A 21,744-nucleotide genomic window follows, 5' to 3' on the forward strand; every position below is an offset into this window, starting at 1 on the left:
AGAGAGACAGACAGAGAGAGAAGAGAAAAAGAGAGATAAAGAGACTGAGGAGAGTGGACAGTGGGGCAGGGATCTGGATCCAGCTCCTCCGACTCTTTCCATAATGCAGGCTGCTCTCCAGACTCCTAGACTATGAGACCAACAAGCTCAAATTGGCTCACCCTCCGAGCCTGGCACAGGAAGCCAGGACCTGGAGTTGTAGGCCGTCTCTGTATTGAGATCTCAACCTATCGAAGCTCAATCTCATCTGGAAAATGGGGATAATTGTGTCAGCTCCCTCACAGGGTTGTTGAGGAAACATGTTCTTACTCACAAGCCAGGGACACTTTAGAATGGGCTGGGAGGAAAAACTTTGGCTTCCACCTTCCTGTTCAGAAGTCTCCACTAAGAGACCCAGGATTCAGTTCTCGGCGCCCAATTCAGTTGTGAGACAATCCGCTTTTGTTCTCGGGCCTCCCCTTGCCTCATCTACAAAATGGGTGGGTGCCTCACTCTGTACCCAGAATCCTTTGATGACCGGAGGAGACTCAAGACGAGGGTGGCCCAAAGTTGACGTCTGCTGCTTCCTCCCAGATACTGATGCTAAAGATGCTTCTAGGACTTCGAAGCTGAAGTCTTTTCATCCAGGATCTCAGCTGGTCTATGCAGGAGCCTTGAATGGTGGGTAGGGCCCATAGGGATCATTGTCCATATTTGACCAATATGGAAACTGAGGCTGAGAAATGGACCCCTCCAACCCCCCCCCTCCAAGATCCCACAGATAGAAAGCAGCGGTCACTGATACCAACCCTTTTGAGTCTTCAGCAAAGACTCCATTGCAAGGTATACTAAAAAAAAAAAAAAAAAAAAAAAAAGTCTTTCCACCCCCCCAAAAGAGACTCAAGATCAAAGATCTTTGCAGTGAAATCCTATTTTCTGGGGCTCCCTCAAATCACTCGTATAGACCCTGTCCAGAAGCCAGAATGCTTTCATCTGGAACAAATTGAAGGATACAGCATATGCAAGGGATAGTCCAATGGGGAGTACAATTACCTCCCATGCATTGGGGCACCGTGGTACTGGCCAGGGCGTGAAGGGTCAGAAACTGAGGGAAGGAACAGAGTCGTATAATGACACATACAATAAAGAACTATGAGATAGAAGAATGGCTTCCTTTTGATTGTAGGAAACAATCCCCATGTTGGTACCTGGGTCAAAGGCCCAGCCACCCTACCCTAGTTGTGAGCCCACCAGAAAGCCCTTAAAGGCCCTACAAGAACAGAATCCCTAGGATATGTCATGTGGGGTGAATGGGTCCTAGAACAGGGTTTCACTTTCAAAATTCAAGGTCTCAACTATCTATTTAAATTGGTTGTCAGGACCATGCTCCCTGTGGTCTCTGTGCTCCATGATAAGCCTGTGGTCTCCGTGCTCTGTGATAAGCCTAGTTTCCAGAGCATTAATAGCTCACAAGGCAGGGCAGTGCTTATCTCTGGGTACAAACCACTGGGCCCCGGGAGGGACAGAACTTATGTAAGCAGCAGGTGTGTGAGGAGGTGCCAGAGCAGCCTCCTTCACCCAGAACATGGCATGAAAGAAGTAGCTGTACCCAAGGAAACCCTGGGGGGGATCAGAGATGTGCCAGCTGGAGGCTTGGGTGTCAGGGACTGCCTGGGAGGGCTGAAACATTCAGGCCTGCAAATGGGGTGGAGACTGCTGGAAACTGGAGCAAAGGGACTGCGTGTACAGCCCAAAGTTGGAAGCCCCAGATGACACCTTTGACCAGAAGAGAGAGCAGCAATCCCAGGGAGGAGCTGAGCTAGATGCGGGTGGGAAAAAGGCCCAAGAAAGCCCATTCCCTCAGACCCAAGTCAGGCCTTAACTCTGTGACAGATGGCCCAGGACAGCTGGCTTTGCTACCCCGGCTCTCCAGCCATATCCCATCTTCCTTTTAGGCAGCCAGCCCCTGGAAGATGGCCCCAGGCCTAGATGCTGATGGACAAGTTTCTTTCCTTTCCCAGAGCCAGATCCCCTTTCCCATAATCCCCTCCTAGAGTCCCAGCATCTTAACAGCTGGACGGAACCTCAATGTGCCCTTAGCCTAGCCCAGATCTAAAAGGAATTGCCTTTCTAGGATCCCAAGTGCCAGCAGCTTTCTGGGAAGGAGAGCCTACCCCCTCCAGAGGAAGTCCATCCCACACTGGGGCAGTTCTACTAATGTCCTTCTTCTGCCCTTCTGGGCATCCCAGACACCATCTCGGCACCATCTTGGCCCTTTTTCCCTGCCTGGGGAGGGCAGCGCCACTCCTCCCCTTCCCCCCTGCCCAGTGCTCTTCATTTTAGCTCTAGGCCCTGCAATAGGCTAAGGGATCCTCCAGGATCTCCCCTCAAACCACTCTCCAAATTAAATCATTTTTCAACCATGTCCAGCTCTTCATGACCTACAAAGGGTTTTCTTGGCAAAGATATTGGAGTTGTTTATCATTTCTCTCTCCAGCTCTTTTTACAGATGAGGAAATTAAGGCAAATAGGAGTGATTTGCCTATTTATCTTCCCGACTGTTCCTCCAGCTTATTCCCTCACCAAACCAAACATATTCCTAAAGCACAGAGCTGGTCTTGTTCCCCTGCTCAAAAAGTCCCAGTGGTCCTCATGGCTTCAAACGTAAAAGACAAACTCCTGTTTGGAGTTAAAACCAGTCTTATATAACACTTTCTGCCAAGGGTGTGACCCTAGGCAAGTCATTTAACCCCAATTGCCTCAGGAAAAAAAAAATAAAAACAGTCCTTCTGGCTATAACTGAACTTACACAAACACTTCCCCAAGTACTACTTGATGGTCCGGCCAATCAAGCTCATTTGCCATTCCTCATATCTGATATTTCATCTTAAGGTCTTAAGGAGGCTTGCCCCTCCCGCCGAGTCTGGCGTGCTTTCCCCTGCTCACCTCCACCAGGCAGGATCCCTATCTTGTTCCAGAGCAGAACAGAGGGGTCACTTCCTACAAGAATCCAGCCCAGATTCACCACCGCACCCAAATTAATTTGAATACATTGTCTTGTTTTATCTGTGTCCTGAAGTAGAATGTTAGAACAGGAGCTGGTTCAAGTTTTCCTCTGTAATATAGTGCCTGGTAAACAGCAGGTGCTTAACACATGCTTCTCGGGTGTTATGAAGCAACAAGTGGGTGTTTTTCTCATAGGCAAACCACAATAAACTCTGGAAGAGGACAGGACTCGGGGTTTTTTCTGTTTTATTTGGGGTTCTTTGGCATGAGAATGGTTGGTTGGGTTCTACAAGAAAACATCTACCACCTTTAGCCTAGGTATATCTCCTCAGATGGCCCCACAACCATAAACCCAATCCCTAAAGAGATCCCCGTACAATCACCAAGTATAAAAAAAACTAGCAGGAACAAAAAAGAGGTTGGCCCTCCCAGGATATGCAGCAGCCTTCAGAGAGCTCGAGGGAGCCGGACAGGGCCCAAGTGAGGCAGGGGCTGGCGGTCACCCCAAAGTGGGGCTTTCTCAATGTGAAGGTCCTGATGGTTTCCAGGAACCCAGCACAGGGACTCCTCAAAGGACCAGGCCGGGAAGGGATGGGGCAAAGGGAACCGGTGGGGAGGGTGTAAGATCGAAAGGGAGGCCGGACTAGGGGCAGGTGAGTGTCCATCCACAGTCCAGGGCAGGGTCTTCTGGCCCATACTCTCCGAGGGGTTTCTTGGAAGCAATATTAGAAGGCAGCCTCAATCTCTGGTGGGCATCAGGTGGGCAGGTCGGTGAAGAGGGCTATGTGGGCGGTGGCCTCTGGCGGGGACCGTCCCAGCTTGCCCCGTGACCCCTGTCCCAAGGTTGGCACAGGATCAAGCAGCATTCCTGGCTTCCATGCTGAAGGATTGAGTAGACTCAAGGCTGGAGTCCTTGGGACTCCTTCCCCACCTTCCGGAGGGCCTACCAGGTCTGTGTCTTAGGCACAAGTGAGGAAGGCGTGCTCCTATCTAGTGGAGGATATCCGTGGCAGCTCAGAGGGGAGGGAGGCAGGAGGAAGGGCAGCTTCCCATCTCTCCTGAGAAGGCACTTGAAGCTGGGGTCATGTGGCAGACAGAAGAGGGGACTGGGATCAGTGCAGAGAGAGGTGGAAGCCTGCCCCATCCACTTCACGCAAACATGGTCAACTGTAACCACTGGAAAGAGGGAGAAAGAGAAAGTCAGCACAGAGAAAAGAATCTGGAAAGGAGAGGGGAGAGATGGGAGTATTCTCCAGCTCTCCCTCCCTCTCAAACCCTGGCCATCCTGTCTCCCAAATCAACTCAGCTGTGCTCCTAGGAGTCAGGTATCCTGGGTCCCAGCTCTCCTTTCCATTTCAGCACCGGTAACTTGCCCTGAAGCCTCCTGAGCCAAATGTTTCTCTTCTCCCACAAATCCCCATCAACTACCCAGTTCTCCAGCTCTCCCTTTCATTTTAGCACCAAGTATCCCACCCTGAACCCTCCAGAGTCCTGAGCCAAATGTTTCTCTTCTCCCACAAACCCCATCAGCTACCCAGTTCCCAAGAGAAAAGGAGAAAAAGGGAAGATGAAGCCATTACCCTAAATAAGTCAAAATTCACAATTCCATCTTTGTCTGTGTCCAGGGCCTGGAAAAATCCTGTGAAAGTACAAGGAAAAAAAGAGATGAGGCAAGCAGGCCCAAGTCAGAGTGTGTTCCTCCCAGCCAGAGAACAGGCTCCCCCTTTTCTGACATATACATACAAATACCACACAAGCACACATATGTCTGTGTGCACGTGCCCATGTCTCCCTTTATTGTATGCGGGAGGTCTGTGGGAGAATAGACACAAGAAAGGGAAGGAAGTTCCCTCTGCCAGACAGACACAAGAAGCAAACTTTCCCAGAGCACTCAAGAAAGGGAAGGAAGGGAGAGCAGTACTCACGGAACATGGTCTCCAGCCGCACGAGACAGCACACAAAGCTGTCAAAGTTCAAGTTCAGGTCAGCCTCTGAGTAGCGAGTTATGATTAGTCCATGCAGCTTCTTATTCAACTTGTACCCTGGTCCAGGAAGAAAAGAAAAAAAAAAAAAAAATCAGCCCTGTGGCCAAGTCTGATGGCTTATTTATACTGGTCCAATTGGAAACCAATTTAAATTTGCTCAAACTAGTCACCAGTGCTCTACCCCTTCAAATGCCATAATGTTCTCATTTTCTGTTGGATCACTTATGTTCTGCTCTCATTCCTGAAGCCCAAGTTGTTCCATCTTAAAAAACTCCTCTCTAAAACTCACTTCCCCCCGCCCCCCCCCCCCAGAGCTCTCTTTCCTTTCACAGGTAAATCCTGAAGAAAAGCCATCTACATTTCTTTATCTTCCTTATCTCTACTTATACTCTTCCCACCCCACCTATGCTCCTCCTACTCACTTCTTTGCACTAAGGGCTCTCTCCAGGATAACCAGCAATCTCTTAATTACTAAATCTAATGAGGCTTTTTTTCATTCTTTCATTCTTGACTTCTTAGTCAACAACGGATCCCAGGACAAGCCCCACTTGGTCATGGTTTGGGCCCTGATTTGCTCAGTGAATTATGTAAATAGCAAATGTTTCAGTTTTGACCAGAAACCTTGAAGGTCTTCCTCTGCCAGATTGACTTAAGTAAGAGAAGCCATTCTTTGCCTCATTTCTTACCTAACCTTAATCACTGATCGGGCATTGTTTCAGTTAAACAGAAACCTCTTAAAAACCTTAACTTAAAAGGCCAAGGTCTCCCACTTCATCTGGGCCCATCTCCAGTCATCCTGACCTACATCTTGCCACTGAACAGAAATAGGTCCAGAGAAGAAAGTGAAACTGGGGACTCCAACTCACTTGGATGTCATAACATCACACCCCTGATGTCAGGGTCCTCTTGGGGAATGAAGGACAAAGAACAACTTGACCTCTGGGTAGTTTTTAACACTATCCAAGAGGACAGTGAAGGACAAAGAACAACTTGACCTCTGGGTAGGTTTTAACACAGTTAAATGACCACCCCCTCCTGCCTCATCTTTTGATGCATGTTCTCTCCTGGGTCTGCTGTCTGACCATGCCTTTCAGTTTCCTTTGCTGAATGATCAAGGGCTATTGTTCTCAAACTCTTTGGTCTCAGGACCCATTTGTATTGTTAAAAATTACTGAGAATCTCTTCCCCTCCCCTCCCCTCAAGCTTTTGGCTATGAGTTAAATCCATCAAGGTTCACCTTTACAAGAGCAATATTCGCTATTACAAATAAAAGCATATTAGTGTTAATATCCTTGATAGCGAATAGTTGTTAATAGCGAATATTGCTATTACAAATAAAAGCATATTAGTGTTAAGAAAGAGGTTTTAAATCCATGGATCCCTGAAAGGATGTGGAACACCCACAGGGGTCCCCAGACCATCTTTGACTACTACTGGTATAAGGGAGACGGCACTGGACTTGTCTTTGCCAATAATTAAATAATTAGGTAACTCCACCTCAGCTCTCCCAACTCCAGAATCTCTGTGAATTAAACACGGAGTTTCTCCAATAAATTCAACTTGCTGGGAGTCAGGGACAGATGGAGCGCCCTTGGCCTAGAAATAGTTAATACAAAAAGGGATCCCTGGAGAGACTCAGTTATGGGAGCGGGCAGGAGACTCCTCAGGGAACCCTGGAAGTAGAGGAGTTGGTGGCAACACAGACTCAGTTCCAAGGTCTTTGCTTCTAAGTTGAATAACTTTGGGAAAGCCACCCTCTTCTGTGGGCCTCAGTTCACTCTATTGTTGGACCTGTGCGCTCTGAGGAGCAAGAGGCCATCCCCTGAGCATTACCATCATCAACAGGCCACCCCACCCCCAGCTGTGGGCAATTCCTTCCCCATAAGATTGGGATTTCACCTGCTGCCTCAAGAGCCATCCGCATCTCGTAGGAACTCATGCTGCCCGACTTGTCTAGGTCATACTTTCGAAAGATGCTCTAGAGAGAGAAGAAAAGGAAAAGGTTAATCCATCCATCTTCCCCCAGGGGCCTCTAGGACCTCCCCCAATTTGCCGGGAGAGGTACTGAGGATGCAATGGAAGAGGGGAGAACCACCTCTTCTGGCCTGGATGTTTTGATGTCAGGGTTGGGGGAAATTGGGCGTAGCGAAACTACAGAACTGGATACCAGGGGTTCTTCTGATCTTGGAGAACAACCAGATAAGAGTGGGCCCACCCCCTCCTGCCAGCTAGTCAGCAAATCTTAAATAGCCAGCTTAGAGCTCCAGCACCCCAGGGCCTGAGGAGCCAGAAGAACAAGGACACTGATTTCCTTACCAGGTAATTTTTGATTCGGTTCCAGAGGATGTTAAACTCCACCAGCCCCAGTTTCCCATTGCCGTCCCGCTGGACCAGAGTTAAGAGAGAAACTACAAAGGTTTGCATGAGGAAAATGCCCAAAGCAGGGAGGGGATGGGGGCAGAGGGTTCACAGGTTCAAGGACCTTCACAAGCATCTAAGTTGGCCACATAGTTTTAAAGATGAGAAAACCAAAACCCAAAGAAGCCAACTGATTTGTTCAAGTTCACATAGAAAATAAATGACAGGGGCTGAACTTGAACCCAGGTCCTCTGGTTCCCAATGCCATGTTCTTCCCAGTGTGCTACACTGCCCCTTCTGGAGAAGGGGAGATGAGAGAAAAGAGGAAAGAGGATAGGAAAGCAGGGTCATAAAAAAAACTCTTTGAACCAGACTCCATTCCCAGCCCACTCCATCTAAACCTCTCCCCTATCATGCCTAGACTAGCCTCCCCAAAGCCACATCTAAACCTCCCTGCCACTGGCTAGGGGGGAGTCGGTCTCCCCTGCAACCCTCTGTCCCCACTCCAAAGGATACATCCATGAGATTCACCATACTTCGGCACGACTCCTTACTGAAGCCATCGGTCCGGAGATCTTTGTCTGTGAAGGGAGAAGGAAGGGAGGTGTTTGAGAGTGGGATGGGGAAGGCAGAGAGAGAAGAATCCTGGGAAAACAAGGCAGGGGGGACAATGGCCCCTGGGAGTTATTCTGATGGGATCCAAGGATTTTTAAAGGCAACTAACCATTCTTCATTCATTGATTAGCAAGCTTTTGTAAAGTTCCTACTATGTGCTAGGCACTGTGGATTCAAAGATAAAAAGGAAAGAGAGCGGGCCCCCAAGCAGCTTCTATGGGGCAGATACCGTATATCCCAGATAAGTTAGTGTCAAGTAGTACTGGTGAACGGGCAGGTATTGCTAGGTTTAGCACAAAGGAAGAACCTAAGCAACTTTCATCCATTTGTTTTATAGAGGAAGAAACGGGGGGAGCTGTCCATGGTCCTAAAGTTAAGATGACTCAGATCAGGGCTTCCAAAGCTTTGGACTTCAAAGCCAGGTATTAGTCAATGAACTTTGCCTTGAATTACTCAACAAATCGTCATAAATAAGAGCTCTCATTGTGCACGCACAGTCTTCCCCCCTCAAGTCCCTGCTCTGGGGAAGGAGGAGGAAGAGGAAGATAGGAGGATTCCGGGTCTGAGGGTTCATCGGGGACACTCACGTTTGCTGATGATTTTGTTCAGGATGGTCTGCAGTTCCTTGACGCTGATCTCCTCGTCCTGGTGAGAAAGGGGTGGAGAAGAGGATGAGGTGGACCGCAGGGGAGCTGGGTCCCTCTCCCACCTCCCCAATCTCTTCCAAAGGTCCACTCACCTCCCCAGCCAACTGCTTAAAAAGATCCTTGAAGGTGCTATCGATCTCTTCTTCGGAAAGCACTTTCTGTGATAAACAAGGGGGAGGGGAGGAGGGTAAGCAGCCAGAGTCCTTCACCTCCCAGTGTGCACCCACCCTAAGCTAAGTGCACTCTTCCCTAGAAAGCACAGAGGGGCTGAGGGGTTAGGGTGTCAGGGCGGCCTCCACGACTCCAAACCCTTAAAGATGGCCTTATCCCAAAGGAAAAGGAAGCCCAAAAAGGAGAGGGCTAGCCTGGAGTCCCACAAGCTAGCTAGTGGCAAAGCCAGGATTGGAAGCAGCTCCAATTCCCCAGCACAATGCTACCTGATAGAGGGGAGAAAGGAACGTGGCTTCCACCCACCAACCCCACCCAGAGAAGAGCCGCCTACCTCATCGGGCAGGTCAGCTTCAATCTTGTCATCCAGCTCCCTGGAAAAAGGGACACACACACATAGAGACACTGGTCAGTGAGAAGGGCATGGAAGTCCCCAGAGACCTGGGGAGCAGAGGCAGTGGGGGGGGGGAGATCGAGGCACCCAAACAGGGACAGCCGGGGGAGCCGGGGACTGAGCTGGGGAGGGGAAAGGCCCACTTCCACCTTCTCGGCTACTCACTCCGTCCCGGCCTTCTTCTCAGAGAAGAAGCGCAGCACAAAGTCCCCCTCCTTGTTTGGCTCAAAGGTGGAGGGCACCACGATGTACTCCCCGGGAGGCAGGCAGATGCGCGAGCTGACCTCCCGCAGGTTGACGAACTGCTCCGAGCGGGCCAGGGACGAGTGCGACAGGAAGAAGTCCCGCTTCAGGTGCACAGAAGGCTGGCCCACCAACTGCCAACAAGGAAAGGCGGAGTGGGTGGGGGGGCCAATGGTTTGACCACAGCAATACCCAAAGACATTCCTAAGTCATTGGGAGCTACGGAGAACCGGTGGAGGGCAGGGTCCACACCCACAAAGCCCTGGGCAGGAAATGGTATCATTCTCCCAGGGAATAGAGGGACAGAGGGCAGAAGCACACTAAGGTCATAAAGCACAATGCAGAGGAGAATTTTGACCCCATCCTTCTCCCTAGCCATAGTATCATTCCTGTAATACAGCATACAGGGTCCCGGGCTTAAAGCAAAGGTCCTGCCCCGACATTTGACTTGGGGCCCAGTCATTTTTCCAATCTGGATCTCAGTTTTCCTCTTCTGTACAATGGGGAAAATAATACCGGCACAACTTCCCTCAGAGATGCTAGGAAGAAAGTGCTTTGCCAGCCTTCAGGTGTTAGAAGGATGGGCAGCGAAGTGGACAGAACCCGGAAGAACCAGTCCAAATCTTGCCTCCAACACATACTCCCTCTCAGCCTCAGTTTTCCTAGTAGTTACAGGAATGACACACTGCCTCATAAGGGGATTGTGAGGATCACGTGAGATCGTGCAGGAGCACCCCTGCACAAACGCGAGCTCTCGTTCACAATAACTGCAGCTGACATTTACCTGGGTCCGGACAGCACTTTATACAGTCTCCCATTTGATCCTAATCACTACATGTGGGATATTATGAATATTAATGGAGGCAGCAGGGTCCCGGGGCTGCCCAGGGGTCAGTCTCAGAGTCAGGAAGACCTAGCCCGAGTCCAGGGCCCATCACATCACCACGGGGACTTTTCCCCAGCCCTCCGTTCTGGCTTCGCACTGCAGAGAGCTGGGGAGCTCCTAACACCAGCAGAATCATGGGTCCGGGCACAATTAATTATGCCCCCGAGGAGCAGCGGGGGCTGGCAGCCAGCCCCGGTCTGGTCCCTCCCAGCCCAAGTGCAGCTCAGGGACACACTGGCTCTCCCGAGCCGTCAACACCAGCCGGGGCAGGCAGAGGCACTTACGTGATCAGGGACCTGTAAGAGAAAAAGAGGCGAGTGAGAGCAGGGTCCGTGGCTTCCCATCCAAAGAAGGGGGGAGGCCGGGGGCGGTGGATGGACGGACAGACACCGGGGTTCTAAGGAGAGAGGACGCTCAGAGACTGCTCCGGCACAAACCCTTAGGGAGGTGCAAGGAGAGGGAGTGGGTTCCACGGGTGCCACATCTCCTATCCCTAGGCCAGGGGCGGAATCGTCCCAGGGGGCCGAGGGCCCAACCTAAGGCATGGGGGGAGGGGTGTTTCCTTTCATTCACCCATGAGAAAGCTTGATGCTTTTCCTGCCTTCCCATCATCCCTCTGCACCCTGGGGTCAGTGGTGCTCTAAGATTCACCTGCCCTCCAGGCCCGAGCAGTGGCCCTCCCCAAGAACCCAGAAGGCCCACGTGGCTCCAGCATCCAGGGAAGAACGAGGCAGAGATGGGAGCCCTTCTCCTAAATCCTCCCTTGTACCCATGGCAACAGCAAACGGGCCTTGGAACGAGGCACATCCTACAAGCCATGGCCACCGACAAGGAGAGCCACCAAGGACCGAGGCCGCCACGTCCAGGGAACATTCAAGGACGCTGCATCCCACATCCTTCAGGCCGATTCTGCTCTAATGCAGTCAGCCAGCTCAGACCTCAGAGGGCAGCCCCAAGACAGGAAGCCATTTCAGCTCCAAGGCTGACCCAGTGGCCAGGGAGAGGCACAGGGGAGGGAGCAGAGCAGAGACATCGGGGGTCCTCTCCTGGCTCTGTCCCAACTCCATGCATGCACATATGTTTCTCAGACAAGGGCACCCCACGGGGTCCCCACGACCTTCGCGGGCCTGACTGCTTGGGCTCTACAACTCTCATCCTAACGGCAGCCCTGGCCACCAACCAGACCACAGGCACAAGAAGGCAAGCAGCCGGGCAAGCTGGGCCAGAAGGGAGGCCACCCGACCCCCCGCACTCACTTCATAGATCGCAAAGCCAATGGTCTCCATGTCCCGGCCAAAGCGCCGCTCTCGGCGCCGGTTCTTCTGCATGAGCGCCAGCAGGAAGCTGCAGCCGTCATCTCGACCACAGAAATTTTCGGAGGGATCATCCACCTCCTCCAGCTTGATTTTAAACTGGGGGTTCACCCAGAAGGTGGCTGTGAGAACAAAACAGAATCAGGCGCTATTCTCCAAACCCCCAAACTCCCACTCGCCCCCCATCTCCTATGACCCCCAAGTGCCCCAGAGCAAGACTCTCTGGAGGCAAATCTCAGTTCTGGCCCTGCTGCTGGGATCTTGAACAAGCCCCTTGATCTCTGCAGGCCTCAGCTTCCTCCCCTGGCAATGCAGAAAGTGGATGCTACGGCCTTTGCGGCCCCAAAGACCCTTAGTTCCACTCCCTGGCTTGGTCCATGGCCTGTGCCACAGAGTATTAATAACCATAATTTGTTATGTAATAATGATATGATCATGACTAATGAGGAATGCCCTCAGAGCATCGGCCTTCCCCTGGGGCCAATATCGGAGAGAACACGGATAAGTGTCCCAGCATGGGCAGGCACGGACAAGCTATCACAGCCTTTCCTCCTGCCTCAGTCTCAGGCCATCCTCCACTCAGCCGTCAAAGGGAGTCATGCAATGCAGGGATTGGGTCATCTCTCACTCCAGAAACAAGGGCTCCTGTCACCTCCAGGATCAAATCTAAAATCCGGTTTGGTGTTCGGAGACCTTCTCTACCTCGTTCCTGCCTACTTCTTACATGGAAGGAAGGGAAGGAGGGAGGGAAGGGAAGAAAAGGAAGGAGGGAAGGGAAGAAAAGGAAGGAGGGAAGGGGGGAAGGAGAGAAGAGGGAAGAGAGAGAGAGAGAGAGAGAGAGAGAGAGAGAGAGAGAGAGAAAGAAACAGAAAAGGAAGGAAAAGAAGAAGGGGAGGAGGGAGGGAAAGAGAGAGAGAGAGAAGGGGGGGGTGAGGAAGGAAAGGAAGGAAAGAAAGAGAAAGGAGGAAGGAAGGGAAGGGAAGAGGGAGGACACTGGTATCCCAGAAGAGAATACCCAGGATAGGGAAGGACCAGGCACTCATGCACTACACAGGCTACTTGAACGGCACTGGGGATGTTTCTCTGGCCTGAGAAGACGCATGGGAACACACTGGCTGACTTCCGGTTGTTAGAGTCCAGCTCCTGCAGTGATGAAGGATGTGACAAACCGGGGCCAGCGGAAAAGTCCTGGTTATGGACTCTGAAGTTTATCGATCAGAGACCCAAATCCATACACCTCAAAAGCCCACAAGTTTGCTACAAAGGGCACCCTTTTAAAGCTCTTCTAGCCTAACAAAATTCTTCTCTGATATAAATGATTAAACTCCTTAGGCCCCGATCTTGGGTATTTAGACAGAGATGTGAATAGTGGAGATCCCCATCAGAGTTTATCTCAGCTCTCTTTCTCCCAAAGGCCTTCAGTCTCCTTGTGGACATTCTTTCAAAGGTTTGCCTTTAATCCAAAGAGCAGTGTTTGCCTTTTGCTTCAGTCGCTAGATTATTATTTTTAATAATCCATTATATTATAATAATAATATAATAATGTTTTATAATGTATTATACTGACAAGCAGTCTCTGCTATTTCACTAAGGGCGTTTTGGTGGAAGACCCAACGCCTGGAATGGCGTCTCACTTCCCGGCCCGCTACATCAGTATCTCAGGGCATCCTTAGGAGGAAGGCTCAGACTGCTGTTCAACTCCCCAGGACAGAAGGCCAGCACAGGCCAGAAGATCCTCTGGCTTAATGGCAGGCCAAGCCTCCTCCCCAGGGGCAGCCCAGCCCAGAGAAGTAGAGGATAAGCCTTTCCTGGGGTTTTCAAAGAAAGGCCACATGGGCTACCAAGGGGAGTTCTGTGCAGCAGAGGACCGGGCCCCTCCAGCTCGGACACTGCGACCCTAGAAAGGCAGGAGCTGCCAGAACCAGGAATTCCCCTCAGTCTCTGAAACGCAGGCCTAGGATTCCCTTTGAGATATCACGGCGTCCTTCCCCAACCATGTCCCAGTCAGTCACCGTCCGGGCCTCCCCATTCCCCTCTCTGGCCCTCAGTGTCTCCGGGCGTCTCCCTCCCCGCCAGCCAGTGCTGACCTGGGTAGTTTCTGCAGCCACCCGCTGTGCTTCCACGTCTCCAGGTGCCATCATACAGGGTTGTGTTCCATTTGCGGAACTTTTGGGACTTGAGGGTGTCTGGGGTCAGGTTGCAGATCTCCAGGCGGGTGAACTCCCGAAGAAAGTCACTGAAGGACATCCTGAGGGACAGAAGATGTGAGTCGGCATCGGGCAGGGCCCCAGGGGATGCTATTAATGGGCTGGGAAGGGGGACAGGGAAAAAGCAGGAGGCTGGGGGAGAAAGGGTATGGACAGTCTAGGAACACTTCCCCCTAGGCCGAAGGAGCAGAAAGAGCTACTAACTGCTCACATGACTCTAATCCAGTCTTTTGCCTTCTTGAGACCTCAGTTTCCCCCTCTCTAAATTCTAGGGTTGTTTTAGATCAGGATTTCCTAACCTGGAGTCTGTGAATATTTCTAATATTTCAATATTCTTGGTTTCTTTTGTGATCCCATATATTTTATCTTATGCATTTCAAAAAATAATTCTGAAATGAGGTCCATCCACAAGCTTTCCCAGACTGCCCAAAGGGTCCATAATAAGAAAAAAAAGTTAAGAATCCCTGGACTTTCTATATCCTATGTTAAAAGGATCCTCTCAGCTTGTACATTCTGTGTTCTAACGTTCCTTCTAATATCCTATTTTCTATATTCTAAGGTTCCTCCCAATCCTGACATTCTGTGACCCATATTCCATTCCCATGATGCTTTGAGCTCAAGACAAATGCAGCATGCTTGAGGGAGAGGATGGGACAAGGGGCAGTGCATGGGGTGGAGGGGGAAGGGGGAAGAAAGGAGATCTCCTGGACCCCAAGCTCAGGTGGCTTCCCCTCTTCCCGTTATACTCACCAGAACTCCCCATCCTCCATCTTGACCTGGAGCTGTTGCCTATCAGAGGGGGCCACCTGGCTCCACTCAGAGGAACTGAAAGAAGGGATGGGCAGAAAGTCAGAAAGGCCCTCAAACCAGCCCACTCTAGTTTTCCAGGACCCTTTCCTTCAGGAGTCTCTGCATCCCCAGGCCTAAGAGCCGGCTGGGCACGTGCTGCCCCTGAAATCACAGCCCCTAATTACCTGAGTGACCCTGGCCAGCCTTAAAAAATAAACTGGATGGGGAGATCCATGGCTTAACAGGAAGCCTTCTTTGTCTGTTCTTTCCACAGGGAAATGTTTGTGTGTTCACATTTGTTGGGCTTATAACAATCTGAAGGAAAGAAATCTACTTCTTATCTTCCTGGAGGCAGTGACCAGGTCTCCCCTAAACATTAAATCTCTTTTCAATACTCAGCTCAGTGCTATGCACAAAGTAGGTGCATAATAAGCATTCACTGAAGAAATGAATGAGAGAGTAAATGAATGAGGCAAGAGCATCTCTTCTAAGGATTTCAGAAAACCCTCCGTGATGGACAGAGATTGGCAAGGGGCTCGCCATGGCCACGTGAAGCCCTGAACACTGGGCCTAGTGAGCTGGCAGCGCCATCCTTACTTGTCACTCCAAGGCCCCGTCCACTCCACCTCACCCCACGGGTTCCGCATTCGAATTAGGTTCACCGAGCGGCCCCGATGGGTCACCTGTAACCAGAGTCCCAGTCAGCATGGCCCGGCCTTCCCTCCTGAGCCAGCCTCCACCCTCCGCCTGCCCGTCTCCATTAGGGAGAATTGGGGCCCTGCTCCCAGTTCTGGGGCCAGGGAAATTCCACCCCCAACCTCTGACCTCCCAGGGTTTGGTGCTACCTGCTGGGCTCCGGTCACCGAGTAGGCGTGGCCCTTCACCAGTTTCTTGAAGGTGACGGCTTCCATGTCAAAGGCGCTGGTGATCTAGATATGACAACGGGATGATACCTCTCACAAGAGCTGTCAGGGCCTTCCCACCAGGGCCATCCCACCCCCGACCCACTCCGGTCAGATGCTGCCCTCCGAAGGGAAGATGGAGGCCAAGGGCTGGGCTAGACAGTCTCCCTAGGCTCCAGAAGCCTTCATGGAAGAACCCATTCTTCTGGATTCCTGCTTTGCTCTCTCTCTCCAACACATTTTCTCTCTGCTTCTCATTGTTTCTCTACCTTAATAGTCATTTCCTCCTTCAAAAGGTGGAGGAAATCCCAAGAACTACTACTCTAGGACTCAGGGGAACCTTGGAGAAAAGGTTTCCATCTTGAAATTCATGCTAGAAAAGGAGAAGGGTCTGGGTACAGCTTGGCAAGCCCTGGGTCTGGGGACTTCAAAGAGCTCAGGGAAAGGCTAGAATGACGTTCTGAAGACACAAAGAAAACTTATTCTGACCACGCTGAATCGTCCCAAAGAAACTGGGTGTGGATGCACAAGGGAGCTCGCTGAGCAGCTCAGAGTAGTAAAAGATATACACAGAAGCCAGGTCCAGTAACAGGATGAACGTCCAAGTGCCTGCCACGAGCCGCCCCCATGAAGGGAAGAGAGATAGGAGCTCAGCCCAGTAAGGAAATTAAAGAAAAATAAAAGGAGATTCATTTGTGGGGTTTTTTTTTAAAGGTATATTAGGGAAAAGGGGAAGATCAAAAAAGAGATTGGAACTTTGTTCTACAGGTAATCAACATCAGAATTCTCTATTTTGCTTTAGTTACTGTCTTTAATATATACTATATATTTTTCTCCTGCCAAGAAGAATGATGTGTGAACTGAAAAAAACAAGAGAAATAGATCTGGGACCTGAGATAGAAAAAAAAGATAAGAATAAAAAATAAATAAATAAATAAATAAGAATTCTGCCCCTGCGGAATTCAAGTCCAAAAGGAAGTACTACCTTGAGCTATGAACCCCGAGTCTCTGCTAGGGGGTTATGAGAAAGAAAGAACACAGGATTACCAAGGGGCAAATGTCCCCATTCACAAAAAAGGGGGGGGGGACGGCAATCTGCCAACTGTAGACCAGTGGGACTCCCAAGTAACCTCGCCAGTCTCATGATTCAGGTAGGGCTGGTAAACATTTAGAAAAGGAGGCTACCCAAAAGATAAGGAGCCAAAGGATATGAATTTCAAAAGAAAAATGACTCAGAACAATGAGAAGCTATAAACAATCCCATGAACACCTGCTCCAGATCATGAACAATAAGAGGAATGCACATGAAAAAACAAGTCCCTGGCTGCATCTCGCACCCAGCGAATGGGAAAAGAACCCAGAGAAATGGCACCATCGCGGGTGCAGGGAGCTGGAGAAAGACAGACGCATGGCTGCCCTGGTCAGGGAGCTGGACAGCATCTGGTTACATAGGTAGAAATGTCCAAGAAAGATGCCTGAACTTCAGATCTAAAGAGAAAGACATCAAGGAAGACAAAGACAGATGTAAAGGTCCAACAGAGTTCAGAATATTTGCAGTAGTCTCCATTGGAAAAAAAGGGAATGCCCACCTTCCTTCTAGCCAGGAAATGGCTTTAAAAAAAAAAAAAAAAGCAAGCTATAGTTTAGGAATATGATGGAACATTATTGACCAGGAAGAAATAAATGATGAATATGAGCAAATCAGAAAAGCTTATGGGAAAAGATGAAGGAAAGAAGGGAAACTAGCATCCAACAGATACTACCCTAAGGGAAGTCATTAGTGATTCTTCATCAAGTTGCAAAGGGGTGTCTCCAGGGCTCAGGGTGCGGCTCAGGGCCACTTAAGGTTTCTGGATGAAGGCGCAGGTGATTGAATCTTTAAGACTGCAGAGGACACAAAATTGGGAGGGCCAGCTAACAGGCTATGATATGATCCAAAATCATTTTGACAGGCTAGAAAATCCGGTCTAACGGCATAAAATAAAGAGTAAAAGGAACAAAAGTAAAGACTAAAGTTCAAAGAATCAGGTTCAGAAGGGGAGTGGGGATGAGGCAGATCAGACAGAAGTCCATGGAAGCCCTCTAAGGAGCTTGGTAAATCACCAAGTACTGCCAAGAAAGCCAATGGATCTTTAGCAGCCATGGAGCTGTCCAAAGGAAGAATGGCGGTCTCCAAAAAAACCCTGGATGACCTCTTGTCACTCATATTGTTAGATAGAGGGGAGTCACATTCCCGGCTGAGTTGGTCTATATGGCCACTGAGGCTCCTTCCATCTCGCTTTTGTGATTAATTAAGTCAAGTGGTATATTAGAAAGAAGGAAGGATTTAGAGTCAACAGACAAGAGTTCAAGGTCTAATTCTTCCACCTCCTACATGGGTGACCTTGAACAAGTCCATTCTCTGGGTCTAATTTTCCTTCCCTGTAAAACCAAAGAGTTGAACCAAATGATCTGTGGGGTCCCTAGTAACCCCAAACCTATGATGAAGCTGAAATGGGATAAAGAAGGGATGAGGATCCCTGGGATACATGAAACCCTTGGGTTAGAATTTGGAAGTCAGCAAAGGCTGTGTTCTCCTCTTTGCCAAGGTGGGTAACTATAGGTATGTTACACCGCATACATGGTCAGGCTTGGGGGATATATCTTTTAGGGTCCCCCAAAAGATAAGTAGCCAGAGGATATGAAGAAACAGTTTTCAAAAGAAAATGATCCAGAACAACAAGAAACTTTGCCCTCTATCCCTCAGACCTTTCTTTTTTTTCCCCTTTATTACAAAGAATGGCTTTCTTGGGAAATGACAGAGATACAATTAATAATTAAGGTAAAAACAAAAGATATAAATGTTGAAAGTTTTTTTTAATGGGGATATGCCTCCAAGGAGTTCAGAGAGACAGGAAATCTAAGGAAAATAAAAAGAGATGGCCTTTTAAAGGTCTCTTGGGGGAAAAAGGAAGACCCAAAGTACACAGTTATTTCTAACATGGTAGCCAAGAACAAGCTCCTGAGGGGAAGGGAACAAATGTCTGAACAGGTTATGAAATAAGGATGTAATGGATTGTAAGCAATGATTAAAGGGATGGTTTCGGAGAATTTCAGGGGGACCTGTATGAACTGATGCAGAAAGAAGTAAACAGAATCAGGATCAACTTGTACATTAGCAACATTAGAGTCAAAACATCTTGGGAAGACTTAAGAATTTTCATCAGAGCAATGACAACCATTGATTTCAAAGGCCCAGTGATGGGGCCGGCTGCCTGCTTTCTGACAAAGGGGACTAGGGTACAGAATGAGAAGTTAACCTCTGGATATGAATGGCACGGAAATGCATCTTTGCTTATTTATGCACATTTGTTACATGTTTTGTTTTTCTTCTCTTAAATGGGAAGGTAAAGGTTGAGAAAGAAAATGCTTATTATTTGAAAAATAAAATGGGACTAGAAGGACCAAGGACCCAGAGGTAGAAAAAGTCAGAGAAAGGGCAGGCAGACACATAAAAGTAGCCCTGGTGACTCACATCGATGGAACAGCCCAGCATGGACCCCCGTTCCAGGGCCTTCAGAATGATGTAGTAGAGATCACTAGGTGGTTTCTTGAGGTCAAACCATTCTGTAACACCTCCGGTAAAGTCTTCAAATCCCTCTGAGGTGCTACCCCCAGCAAGGGCTTCATAGCTACCATTCACCCTGGGGGACAAGACAGACAGGAATGGCTCGTAGGCCACTGGTACCCGGAGTATCCGGGGATGGGTCCAGCTGGGATCAGGGAGAGCCCCTGGCAAGGACTGGGGCCCCTGGGCTGGGAAAGGAGGGACTTACTTGGCGTAGGCTTTCTCAAGCAGGGCACTCCAGAACTCATTGCCTTGGGCCGAGTGCACAAAGAGCAGCTTTCCATCCTTGGTTGGCAGCAGGTCGTCCACAACCACATCGATCCACTCCCCAAACTGCCACAACTGTGGGAAAGAAGGGGTGATGAGGACTGCTCTGTGCTCCCTCCCAATGGTACACCCCCGATTGTCCAAGGGTCCGTGGATCCTACATGGGCACTGGATGACCACAATTCTCCCCTGACCCTCCTGTACCACCCCCAGAATTCTCCCCAGGAGATAGCATGGGAGTCATCAAGTAGTTCAAGCTACTGTGAATTCTATTAATAGCCACATCTCAGCCTTTATTCCCTTTCTCTCCCCTCCTCCCCATGGAGACCACCCCCCCCCCCTTTAAGCCCTCAAAGCCACAACGGCTAATCAATCTGTCGTGACCTGGAATCAATGAAGTGTCTACTATGTTCATGGCCTGGTGCTCCCATAGCCAATAATTAGGCGAGCCTCCCTGTTTCTTCCTCCACCTTTGCCTTCACGCAGCCGCCCCAAGGTGAAGGGCCCCTTGGACCCGCTCCACCCCTTGCCCAGACTACCACGACTGCCTCCGACTGGTCTCTCCGCTCACCACCTGGTCTTCCACATGCTCATCGCCATTTTCCTAAAGCACATTTTCCTCACTTTCCTGCTCAGAAAACTCCCTTATTGCCGTTGCTCCGCCATTTTTCAGTCATTTCTGACCCTTTGTGACCCTACTTGGGGTTTTCTTGGTGAAGAACTGGAGTGGTTTGCCATTTCCTTTTCCAGTTTATGTTACAGACAAGGAACTGAGAACAGTAGGGTGAAGTGATCTACCCAGGATCATCCAGCCAGGAAGGGTCTGAGACTAGATTCGAATTCTGTTCCTGCCAGTACTGTGCCCTATGGCACCCCCTAGTAGCCCTTCTCATTTGACATTTAAAGCTCTTCCGTTTGGCTCCATCCAACCTTCCAGTCTTTACTCAGGATACTCTTTACCCAACAGGGTGTCCCAGAGGCCTAGAGTGCACTCCTTCTCTTAGAATCTCTAGTTTCAAAGGTCAATTCAGGATTTTTCTTCGTAAAATCTTTCCTAATCTCGTTACAGATACCGCTCCCTTTTCTCCCCCCAAAATATCCCCTTTATTTACAACACATTACAAGCATTCATCTTTGTATATAATTTGGAAATGCATACAAATGCATTTCATTCATCTAGGCATCTAGGTGGTCCAGTGGATACAGGATGGAGTCTGCAGTGAGACCCAAGTTCAAGTGCAGCTTTAGATACTTACTAGCTGAGTGGTCCTGGGCGAGTCATGGGAAATTAAAGGAAATCAGTTTAGAAAGACTGCCTGGAGCCAGGCTGCAAAAGCAAGGCCAGGAATAACCTTAGCAACAATAGTGGGGCATATTTCTGCATAGCCCCTCATGGGGGGCCACTCAATGGCAAAACACGGTGTGGTCCACGGATGTCATGGGTGGCTGTGCCCATTATATCCAAATGTCCACAAACAGGAGGGGTACAGAGAAGCCTGGAAAGATTTATTTGATCTGATGCAAAGGGTCAAGAAAACTACCTTCAAGAGGATTCCCACAGTTAAAAGGAAAGAATAATCAAAAGGAAAATTTCAAAATTACAAAGAACAAACTTAAGGCCCCCCCTAACCCCTACCCCTACGTAGCCCAGGAGGCCTGGTAAGGGGCCGGCACCTATTGTCGGATTTTTATAATATAGATCAGTTTCCCTGGGTTTTTTCTTCTTCTTCAAGAAATGTATTCTTTATATAGAAAGGAGCTCTGGAAAGAGAAAGGATATGGGAGACATTTTGATAATAAAAAAGTGAAAGTTTGGTTTTTTTTGTTTGTTTGTTTTTGTTTTTAAGATTTATTCAGTATCAGTGTGGAAGATGCACTAGATTCCTGACAGAGGTGACAGCCATTATTTTGTGGACATGGTCAAATGGAGACTGGGTTTTGCTTGACCGTGTCTGGAAGTTCTGGTTCATAAAGGAAGGGAAACAAAATAGATTTCGGGTCACTTAAAAAAATTTTTTTTAGTTATTTTTAAAAGATGACAGCCTAGAGAGGGAGACCAATTAGGAGATTATTGAAATAAGTCAAGTGAAAGGTGAGGAGGACCCTGACCTAGAGTTCCCTCTAAGGAAAGAAAACTAGTTCGAATCAGCAAAACATGACAAACATTAGATAGGGGTTCCAGATGCTTCCAACCTCAATGATTGGAAGGATGTTGACCTTTCAACACCAACAGCGAAATCTAAAGGAGAGAGGGGGCTACAGGGAAAGACAGTGAGTTCCAGTTTAGACAACTGAGTTTGAGAGTCCATTGGGACCGACCTCCAGGTGGCTCTATCCATTAGGCACTTGGCAGTGCAGAAGTGGAGCTCTACAGAAGA

General features: G+C 49.3%; 1 protein-coding gene across 4 annotated transcripts in view; it reads right to left on the minus strand.

Annotated features, from left to right (window-relative positions):
- Positions 1–3,213: 3,213 nt before the first annotated feature.
- CAPN1 (calpain 1) overlaps positions 3,214–21,744 on the minus strand; it is a 34,792-nt gene continuing 16,261 nt past the window's right edge. For all 4 annotated transcript variants that reach the window (XM_003774173.4, XM_012552867.3, XM_031943796.1 and 1 more), the window contains 18 exons: positions 19,308–19,441; positions 19,007–19,175; positions 15,436–15,519; positions 15,188–15,273; positions 14,552–14,626; positions 13,682–13,842; positions 11,538–11,716; positions 10,566–10,577; positions 9,318–9,529; positions 9,093–9,132; positions 8,683–8,748; positions 8,531–8,588; positions 7,845–7,909; positions 7,287–7,355; positions 6,870–6,948; positions 4,911–5,027; positions 4,566–4,624; positions 3,214–4,161 (listed from right to left, as the gene is read on the minus strand). In XM_003774173.4, coding sequence (XP_003774221.2) covers positions 4,135–4,161; positions 4,566–4,624; positions 4,911–5,027; positions 6,870–6,948; positions 7,287–7,355; positions 7,845–7,909; positions 8,531–8,588; positions 8,683–8,748; positions 9,093–9,132; positions 9,318–9,529; positions 10,566–10,577; positions 11,538–11,716; positions 13,682–13,842; positions 14,552–14,626; positions 15,188–15,273; positions 15,436–15,519; positions 19,007–19,175; positions 19,308–19,441 — 1,692 coding nt within the window. In that variant the 3' untranslated portion in view covers positions 3,214–4,134. The remainder of the gene's footprint in view (positions 4,162–4,565; positions 4,625–4,910; positions 5,028–6,869; positions 6,949–7,286; positions 7,356–7,844; positions 7,910–8,530; positions 8,589–8,682; positions 8,749–9,092; positions 9,133–9,317; positions 9,530–10,565; positions 10,578–11,537; positions 11,717–13,681; positions 13,843–14,551; positions 14,627–15,187; positions 15,274–15,435; positions 15,520–19,006; positions 19,176–19,307; positions 19,442–21,744) is intronic.

This window comes from Sarcophilus harrisii, chromosome 6 (genome assembly GCF_902635505.1).
Source record: "Sarcophilus harrisii chromosome 6, mSarHar1.11, whole genome shotgun sequence".
Lineage (NCBI taxonomy): Eukaryota > Metazoa > Chordata > Mammalia > Dasyuromorphia > Dasyuridae > Sarcophilus > Sarcophilus harrisii.